General features: G+C 55.7%; 1 protein-coding gene across 2 annotated transcripts in view; it reads left to right on the plus strand.

Moving 5' to 3' along the window:
* Positions 1-9,721, plus strand: part of LOC138758323 (myosin-10-like) — a 130,650-nt gene extending 120,929 nt beyond the window's left edge. For both annotated transcript variants that reach the window (XM_069927076.1, XM_069927077.1), the window contains 5 exons: positions 48-171; positions 1,210-1,418; positions 2,960-3,068; positions 3,597-3,769; positions 8,559-9,721. In XM_069927076.1, the coding sequence (XP_069783177.1) occupies positions 48-171; positions 1,210-1,418; positions 2,960-3,068; positions 3,597-3,769; positions 8,559-9,021 (1,078 nt within the window). In that variant the 3' untranslated portion in view covers positions 9,022-9,721. The remainder of the gene's footprint in view (positions 1-47; positions 172-1,209; positions 1,419-2,959; positions 3,069-3,596; positions 3,770-8,558) is intronic.
* Positions 9,722-10,499: the final 778 nt, after the last annotated feature.

The raw sequence follows: 10,499 nt of genomic DNA on the forward strand, positions 1-10,499 counted from the left end.
CTCTCCCTCCCTGCACCCCCCCCCACCACACTTTGGTCCCGGAACAGGGGCCAGCTCGATGAGGAGAAGCGGAGGTTGGAGGGACAGATCTCTCAGCTGGAGGAGGAGTTGGAGGAAGACCAGGCTAATGTGGAGCAGGTCAACGAACAGTGTCGCACGCTGCTTGATCAGGTGAAGGAGTCATGGGGGGGCAGTGGGAAGCGTGGAGGTACAGACACCCCAAGGTACGGGGACCAACACAGTGAACGGTGGGGAGTGTTGTAGAACAGAGAGACCTCAGGGTATGGGGACCAACACGGTGAACGGTGGAGAGTGTTGTAGAACAGAGAGACCTCGGGGTACGGGGACCAACACAGTGAATGGTGGGGAGTGTTGTAGAACAGAGAGACCTCGGGGTACGGACACCAGCACGGTGAACGGTGGAGAGTGTAGACAGAGAAACCTCGGGGAACGGGAAACAACACGGTGAATGTTGGGGTGTGTTGTAGAACAGAGTGACCTCGGAGTACGGGGACTGACATGGTGAACGGTGGGGAGTGTTGTAGAACAGAGAGACCTCGAAGAAAGGGGACTGACATGGTGAACGGTGGGGAGTGTTGTAGAACAGAGAGACCTCAAGGCACGAGGACCGACATGGTGAATGGTTGGGAGTGTTGTAGAACAGAGAGACATCGAGGCACGAGGAACGACATGGTGAATGGTTGGGAGTGTTGTAGAACAGAGACCTCGAGGCACGAGGACCGACATGTTGAATGGTTGGGAGTGTTGTGGAACAGAGAGACCTCGAGGCACGAGGACCGACATGGTGAACAGTTGGGAGTGTTGTAGAACAGAGAGACCTCGAGGCACGAGGACCGACATGGTGAATGGTTGGGAGTGTTGTAGAACAGAGAGACCTCGAGGCACAAGTACTGACATGGTGAACGGTGGGGAGTGTTGTAGAACAGAGAGACCTCGAGGCACGACAACCGACATGGTGAACGGTGGGGAGTGTTGTAGAACAGAGAGACCTCGAGGCACGAGGACCGACATGGTGAACGGTGGGGAGTGTTGTAGAACAGAGAGTCCTCGGGGTACGGGGACCGACATGGTGAATGGTGGGGCGTGTTATAGAACAGAGAGACCTACAATGAGCATGGATAAGGTGGAAAGTCACTGTCCCCCTTTCTCAACCCTTGTCCCTCTCCCTCCCCCTGCCTCACACCCCAGGTGGAGGAGGTCACCATGGAGCTCAGCAGTGCACGTATGTGGTCCAAAAATGCAGAGACATCCCGCCAACAGCTGGAGCGACAGAACAAGGAGCTGAGAGCCCGTCTCTCTGAGTTGGAGGGCATTATCCACTCCAAGTTCCGGGCAAGTGTTGTAACTCTCGAGGGCAAGGTCACCCAACTGGAGAACCAGCTCGAGGCAGAGTTCCGGTAGGTCCTAGCACCCTCGCTGTCTCTGTAACCTCCACCACTCTCCAACCCCCTATTCAAAATCCCCTCTGTGACCCCCCTCCTCTCCCCATCCCCATGTTTAAATCCTCTTCCCTGTCTCTGTAACCCCCTCCACTCCCCGTCCCCTGTTCAAACCCCCCTCCCTGTCTCTGTGACCCCATCCCCCTGTTCAACACCCTCTCCTTGTCTTTGTGACCCCCTCCATTCCCCGTCTCCCTGTTCTAACCCCCCTCTCTATCTTTGTAATTCCCTCCGCTCTTGTCCCCCTATTCAAACCCCTCCCTGTCTCTGTAAGTCCCTGCATTCCCTGTTCCCTGTTCAAAACCCCCTCCCTGTCTCTATAACACCCTCCGCTCCCCGTTTCCCTTTTTCCAATGCCCCTCCCTGTCTCTGTTACTCCCTCCGCTCCCCGTTCTACTGTTCAAACCCCCATCCCTGTTTCTGTAAACTCCTCCACTCCCCTTTCACCTGTTCAAACCCCTCTCCCTGTCTCTGTAACCCCCTCCACTCCCCGTTCCCTGTTCAAATCCCCATCCCTGTCTCTGTAATCCCCTCCACTCCCCATCCACCTGTTCAAACCCCCCTCCCTGTCTTTGTAACCCCCTCCACTCCCCGTCCACCTGTTCAAACCCCCCTCCCCTGTCTCTGTAATTCCCACCACTCCCCACTCCCATTCAAAGCCTCTCCCTGTCTCTGTAATTCCCTACTCTCTCCGTTAAACTCTTGAAAACCCCTCCATGTCTCTGTAACCACCTCTGCTCCTCAACCTTTTCACACCTCGGCCAATCCCCGTGACCTGTCGCCAAGACCCACCTCCCTGTCTCGGTGACTTCCTCTTGTCCCTGATATCTTGTCAATATGACCCACGACCCCATGAACCGTGACTGTGCTCTGTGCCCATGACACCCTCCTCTACACTTTGTCCCGTCACCGTGACCCCAACCCTGTCATCACTGTCCCACTCACAGCACTGAGAGGCTCCTAGAGGTGTTTGGCCCTTTGTCCTCTCCCTCCCTCCCCAACCCCCAGTGGCTGGGCCCCTGGAGGTATAACAACCTTAATCTTCACCCCTTCCCCTGGTTGCTTGACCCCCAGAGGTGTAACGCCCTTCATTTTCTCCCCCCCGGTCACTGGGCCCCCAGAGGTTTAACGCCCTTCGTATTCCTCCCCCCCCCCCAGATCTTGGACCCCAGAGATGTAACAACCTTTGTATTTCCCCCTCCCCCTTGTCACTGGATCCCAGAGGTGTAACGCCCTTCGTATTTACCCTCCCGTCACTGGGTCCCAGACGTATAACGCCCTTCGTATCCCACCCCCCGGTCACTGGGCCCCAGAGGTTTAATGTCCTTTGTAACCCCCACCGCCCCCAGTCACTGGGCCCCCAGAGGTGTGCCACCTTTATATTCCACTCCCCTAGTCACTGCCCCCCCCAGAGGTATACCACCCTTCATATTCCCACCCCGAGATGTAACACCACTTGTTTTCCTCCCCCACCCCCACCCCATCCTGGTCTCTGGCAGGGAGCGGGCGCTTGGGAACCGACTGCTCCGGCGCCTGGAGAAGAAGATGAAGGAGGCAGTTCTGCAGGTCGAGGACAGGAGGAGGCAAGCAGACCTCGGCAAGGAGCAGGTGGGGGCACAGCAGGTCCTGGGGTAGGGGGTGGGGGGGCTGGAACCGAGCTGCAACCCCAGCCTCCATCTCCTGGCCCTCTGTTCGTGTGTGTGTGCGAAGTGAGAGAGAGTGGGTGTATGAGAGAGAGTCGGTGTTTTTACGCAGGACCTCCACTTTAAAGCCGCTCCATCGGTGGAGAAATTTTTAACCTACCTCTTTACAGAGCACCCCACCCCACTCTGCCCCCTCATTCCTACCCACCTTTATCTCACTCTCTTCTCTCCCCCTCCCTCTACCCCCACTCTCCCAACCTCTCCCCCTTGTTTTCGCCCCACCTCTCTCTCACCATCTCTCTCCCTCTTCTCGCGCCACCTCTCTCCCTCTTCTTGCCCCACCTCTCTCTCATCCCCTTCTCTCCCCACTCTCATCCCATTTCCTCCCCTCTCTCTGCTCCTCATTCTCACACCCTCTTTCTCAACCCCCTCTCGCTCTCTACCCACTTGGTTCTTGCCTCCATTCCTCACCCACCCCACCCCTCAACCCTAGATGGACCAGAGCCTGTCCCGGGTCAGGGAGATGAAATGCCGGCTCCGGGACATGGAGGAAGAGACTTCAAGGGCTCAGATGTTGAGGCGCAAACTGCAACGAGAACTGGAGGAGGTGGCGGACAGGACGGGGGTTCTGTCACAGGAGCTCAACACCCTGCAGGGCAGGCTCAGGTACGGGGGGGCTGGGGCGGGGGGTGGAGAGGGGTGGCGGGTGGAGAGGGGTGGCGGACAGGGCAGGGGGTCTGTCACAGGGTGGGGGATCTGTCACAGGACAGGGGGACAGGTGTGTGGAGGGTGTGTTTGCCCCCTCCAATGACTTTAGTCCCACTGACGTTAGACCCACTGACGTTAGACCCTCTGACGTTAGACCCTCTGACGTTAGACCCTCTGACGTTAGACCCTCTGACGTTAGACCCTCTGACGTTAGACCTTCTGACGTTAGACCCTCTGACGGTAGTCCCACTGACGTTATTCACTTTGACATTGGACCCTCTGATGTTGGACCCTCTGACGTTAGACCCTCTGACATTAATCCCTCTGATGTTAGACTCACTGACGTTAGTCACACTGACGTTATTCCCTCTGACGTTGGACCCTCTAATGTTAGACCCTCTGACGTTATTCCCTCTGACGTTATTCCCTCTGACGTTAGACCCACTGACGTTAATCCCTCTGACATTAGACCCACTGACGTTAGACCCACTGGCATGAGCCCTCACTGACGTCGGACCCGCTGACATCAGACCCACTGACGTCAGACACTCTGACGTTAGTGCCTCTGGCGTTAAACCCACTGACGTTAGTCCCACTGACATTACACCCTTTTTTAAAAAAAAGGACTTTATTTACACATGTACATCATTGCACAAATATACTGGAGTCACCAATTACTATACACAAACACCCAAGACAACTATCCAGTTATATTAAAATATTGCCATCCCTGTCAAGGATGACGTACACATCCTACGGTGCCCAGCGTTCCCAAAACCCCTCCATGGCTCCCCTGGACAGCGTGTGCTCCTTTTCCAAAGACACCCAGGTGCGAACATACCCCCAGAAGATGTCCAGCGCTTCATTGCTGGGGGAGACCTGAGCCGGTGGCTTCCATGAGCTACGGATGGACAGTTTGCCCAGGCCCAGGACCAAGGCAATCAGGACATCTCCCTTCCATCCTGCCTCCTTCCTCATGGGGTGGTCAAAGATAAAGAGGGTCAGGCTAAAATGCGACCAGAATGCGAGGAGAAGCCTCTTCAGAAAGGCAAAGAGTGGTTGCAATCTCGCACCTCCAGTCCACCAAAGTAGCTCGCATCTGGGAGATCCGTGAACTGACTCCAAAGCTTGTTGCAGGGCACCGCCTGATGTAAGAGCCTCCACGCCTCCGATGTACAAGGGGTGAATCCCTGCGTCAAGCGACCGCCACTGGGGACACTACTGACTGGCAGGTGGTAACACCAGGCGCCTTGGCGTGTCTGAGGGGTGGACCAGGGTAAGGAAGTGGAAGGTGTGGAGCAGCAACCTGTACAAGAAATACCTTCCCACCTCCTGGAATGGCACAGTGGGTGCCGAGGAGAGATGGCTCAGGTTGTACGGGGCAGGATCCCGGGTGAGATGCTGGGGCCTGGGTCCAGCGATCAACTCCGGGCTCATAGCTGGGTCACAACTCCCCGTTGGTGGTGGGGGGGGGGGGGGGTCGTCTAGGCCAGAGGCAACCATATTCCAGCTTTACAGTCAGGCCCGGTAATAACTGGGCAACCTCTGCAGAGCAACATGGCTGACTCTCGCCGGAGGTAACCATGTGCCCTGGTGAAGGCAGTGGCTCCATTGGAGAAAGTACATGGCAGGCACATGTCACCAATCTCTGCAGTGTCCTAAGGTGGAAGGCTGCCAGCTGGGTACTCACACACACCAGCAACTGTCCACCCTCTGCAATGGGCAGTCTCAGAACCGCCGCAGAGACCCAGTGTTTCCTGTTGCCCAAGAAGAAGTCCACCAATTTCTGCTGAATGCTCATGGCAAAGGCAGCAGGTGGGGCCAAGGTGGCCAACCGGTACCAGAACATGGAGGCCACCAGCTGATTGATGACCACCACCCTGCCTCGGTAGGAAAGCACCCCAAAGAGGCCAGACCAGCATCCTAGCCAGACAGCGGTTTTCGCTTCCAGATCCTGCCAGCGCACCAGTCTGACTGGAACATTTAGCCCCATTGATCCTGGCAGAGGTGACAGCAGAGAACACCTGCTGGCACTCTCGCGTCCTCCGCAGGTCAACGTGGTCGGTCACCATGAGGAGCACGTTGTCAGCGTAGGCCGAGAGGATGTTCTTCATGTCTGGCTCACGTAGAACCATCCCTGTCAACCTCCTATGAAGAAGTCTCAGGAATGGCTCCTCGCAGATGGCATCCAACTGGCCAGACATGGGGCATCCTTGACATACTTGCCTGTCGAAGGAAATGGGGGAAGTCAAGGACCCGTTCACTTTGACGAGGCACTCTGTGGCAGAGTACAAGAGCCAAATCCGGCTCGCAAAGTGTGGCCCAAACCTAAAAACCTGGAGAGTACCCACTAAGTAGCTGTGGTCCACCCTGTCAAATGCCTTCTGATCAAGGGAGAGAAAGGCTGTTGGTATAGCAGTCTCCTGGGACAGATGGATCAGATCCCAGTCCAGATGGATATGGTCCTGGATGGACTGGTTCGGGACAGTGTACAACCGGTCAGGGTGGACAACCTGCCCCAGCACAGAGCACAGTCGGTTGGCCAATGCATGGGCAAAAACCTTGCAGTCTGAGCAAAGGATAGAGGCCAGCTGCCAGTTCTTCAATAAGCGGAGGTCTCCTTTCTTCGGCAGCAGGACCACGACGGCTCTCCACTATGAAAGGGACAATTTTCCAGTAGACGCTCTGACGTTACACCCTCTAACTTTAAACCCTCTGACATGAGACACACTGACTTTAGTCCCTCTGATGGTAGACCCTCTGACATTAGTGCCTCTAACAGACCCACTGACGTTAGTCCCACTGATGTTAGACGCACTGAAGTTAGTCCCACTGATGTTAGTCCCACTGTTGTGAACCCTCTCTGTCGTGAACCCTCTCTGATGTTGGATTCACTGACGTGAAGTCCCTGTGACGTTGGAACCACTGCCGTTAGCCCCTGTGATGTTAGTCCCTCTGATGTTAGACCCTCTGACATTATACCCTCTGACGTTGGACCCTCTGACGTTAATCCCACTGACGTTAATCCCTCTGACGTTAGACCCTCTGACGTTGGACCCTCTGACGTTGGACCCTCTGACGTTAATCCCACTGACGTTAATCCCTCTGACGTTGGACCCTCTAACGTTAGTCCCTCTGACGTTAGACCCTCTGACGTTGGACCCTCTGACGTTGGACCCTCTGACGTTAATCCCACTGACGTTAATCCCTCTGACGTTAGTCCCACTGACGATTGCCCCACTGGCATGAACCCTCTCTGACGTTAGAGCCTCTGACTTCAGACCCACTGATGTTAGTTCCTCTGACATTTGATCCTCTGGCGTTGGACCCACTGACATTAGTCCCTCTCACGTTGGTCCCTCTGACGTTGGACCCTCTGACATTAGACCCACTGACATTGGACCCTCTTGACGTTGGACCCTCTTGACGTTGGACCCTCTTGACATTGGACCCACTGACCTTAGATCCACCATCTATAATCCCCAGTGTTCTCCCTATGACCTGTTTAAACTAGGCAACCACATTTTCCTTTCTCCATCCCTCTGTCTCTCCCCTGGGGCCAATGTGGACAAAGATCGTAGCCATTGCCCCAGCAATCTCTTCCTTCACTTCCAACAGCAGCCAGGAGTTGATTGTGTTCGGCCCCGGGGTCTTTTCCAAACATAGAAAATCTCCAGCACAGTACAGGCCCTTTTCCCACCAAGTCGTGCCAAACATGTCCCTCCCTTAGAAACCTCCAGGCCATCTAAGTTCCACGTTCTGATCCGAAAGTCTCCTAAGGACCCCATTGTATCCGTCTCCACCACTGTTGCCGGCAGCCCATTCCACGCACCCGCCACTCTCTGCATCAAATAAACATACCCGCTGACATCTCCTCCATCCCTATTCGCCAGCACCTTAAACCCGTGTTGTCTGGAGGCAACCTTGTCAGCCCCGGGGGTGGGATGGGGGGAGAAAGTCTTTGACGGTCCATGGGATCAGTGCCTCTTATACACCTCTCTCAGGTCTCCTCTCACCCTCCGCCGCTCCCAGGAGGAAAGGCAGAGTTCACTCGACCTGCTTTCACAAGGCGAGCTCTCTGAACCAGGCAGCATCCTTGTCGATCTCCTCTACCCCATTTCTAGGGCTTCCTCATCCTTCTGGTAGTGAGGTGACCATAACTGAGCCCAGTCCTCCATGTGGGGCATGGTTGCAACATCACCTCTCAGCTCCTGAATTCAATCCCACGATGAGTGAAGCCCAATGCCCCTCCTGCCTTCTTCACCCCAGGGTCAACCTGTACAGACCTCCTGTCACATTGATCCAATATGAAGGAATATTGATTGTACTGATGAAGGAGTCTGCACAGTTGGCCCAACACCATCACGGTGCCAGTGACTGGGAATGGGGTTTGAATCCCATGCTGTCTGTATGGAGTTAGAGCGATCTGCCCGTGTCTGTGTAGGTTTTCACCGGGGGATCTGGTCTCCTCCCACCATTCGAAACGTACCAAGGGTGTGGGTTAATTGGGTGTAAATTGGGCAGCTCAGTCTTGTGGGCCGGAATGGACAGTCTCTGTGCTCTGGGTCTAAATTAAAAAAAATTAATTCCTTAAGCAGAGTCCCTTCACAATGCCCTCCTGACTATCCCTGAGTACACTGTACTCTCCAAATGCTCACACATCCTGTCCTCAAGAATCCTCTCCAATAGTTTGTGCAGAGACCCCTGCCTCACCCTCTCCCCCTCCCTCTCTCCTCTCCACCCCCAGGCAAGGGTCCGTCCCCACCCTCCACTCCAGACTGAAACGCCGCTCGCTGCAGCTTGAGGAATCATTGGAAGAGGTGGAGGCTGCGGGGCCAGACACAGAGACGCCGGGGACGGAGATGGAGGCTGCGGGGCCAGACACGGAGATGCCAGGGACGGAGATGGAGGCTGCGGGGCCAGACACGGAGACGCCGGGGACGGAGATGGAGGCTGCGGGGCCAGACACGGAGACGCCGGGGACGGAGATGGAGGCTGCGGGGCCAGACATGGAGACGCCGGGGACGGAGATGGAGGCTGCGGGGCCAGAAATGGAGTCGCTGGGGATGGAGATGGAGGCTGCGGGGCCAGAAACGGAGTCGCCGGGGACGGAGATGGAGGCTGTGGTGCCAGACACGGAGATGGGAGTAGAGACAGAGGGCAGCAATCCCCAGCCAGCTGACCCTGAGGACCCACCCCCAGGACAGTGACTCCAGGGGTCGGGGTTCAAATAGGGAGGTTCAGTGACTGGGGAACTAACAGGTCAAAGCCTCCTCACAACACCCTCCCCAGCATTAAACCCCCCTCCCTCCCACTTCCACCCTGTCTCCCTCCCTCTCCAGCTCCCTCCACATCTTGGACTCATCTCCCACCCACCTTCCCCATCTCCCTCCCTCCCTGTCTCTCACTTGCTCTCGCTCCCACCACATCTTGGACTCATCTCCCACCCTCCTTCCCCATCTCCCTCCCTCCCTGTCTCTCACTTGCTCTCGCTCCCAGTTACCCCTCCCTCTTCTCCAATCCGCCCCTCTCTCCCCCGTCTGTCTCTCACTCCAGCAACACCCCAACTTCTCTCTCTTCCTGCCGCTCCCCTCTTTCTGCCCAGACCACACATCTCTCTCTCTCTCCCTCAACCCCCTTTCCCCCTCTCTTCCATTCGCTTACCACACCAATCCCTCTTGCACTCTGGCCCCTCATCCCCTGCTCCCCAGTTCACTTTATCCTGAAACTGAGGGGAATGTCCACAAAACAAATCTGGGTCAACATAGTACATTGTCCAAGCACTGATTCATCCCAAAGGAGACTTCCCAGTGCAGGCACTGTCAATGCCAAAGAGGGACTCTGGAGATGTTTCCCCAACAAATCAACTGCATTCATATTAAACACTGATATCTTCAAGTCGAAAAGGAAGATTCTAGAGTGTCCACGTTGTTGGAAGGGGGTTATCTGGATCCATCACAGAAATAAAAGGTTCATATCCCTCAAAATCCATCCCATCTACTCCAATGTACCCACCCACATTGGTTCCACCTGCCCCAATCCCTCTAAACCCATCCATGGATCCATCCCACCCACACTGCCCCTATCCATGGGAGTTACCAGCAGCTGACCCACGGACCATTTTAAGAAGACCCAACCCTTTGGATGCAGGTGGGGGGTGGGGGGGCTGCAGGTTACCCTGAGACCCCCCTCCCTCCCACTCCCCACTGTCCTCTTGACCAATGTACAATCCTTAGAGAACAAGTCGGATTACGACATCAGAGACTGCTGTGTGATGTGTCACAGAGATGTGGCTGAACACGGACACCCAGCTATTCCCCAAGGGCTAAACCCTTCCCCATGCTTACCGGACACTGGTGTCAGGGCAATTACGAGCGGTTATGTCCCAGTCCTGCTCCCCTGACCAGGAATACCTGGAGATCAAATGCCGAGAGAATTCGTCGCCGTCATCCTGGTCGCAGTGTACAGCACATCCTGATACCTTCCCGTTCAGGTCAACCTGAAGACGTCTCAGACAAACTACCACCCCCTCGACCACTGCTGCATCACCCTGAGGAACACCTACCAACGAATGCCACCACCCCACTTCGGCAAGTCTGATCACCTGGCTGTACTGCTCCTGGCGTACAAGCGGAGGCCGCGGACCACAGCATCAGTGGTGAAGTCTGTGAAAGTCAAGGCGAGTTTA

This window comes from Narcine bancroftii, chromosome 3, assembly GCF_036971445.1.
Source record: "Narcine bancroftii isolate sNarBan1 chromosome 3, sNarBan1.hap1, whole genome shotgun sequence".
NCBI classification, from domain to species: Eukaryota; Metazoa; Chordata; class Chondrichthyes; order Torpediniformes; family Narcinidae; genus Narcine; species Narcine bancroftii.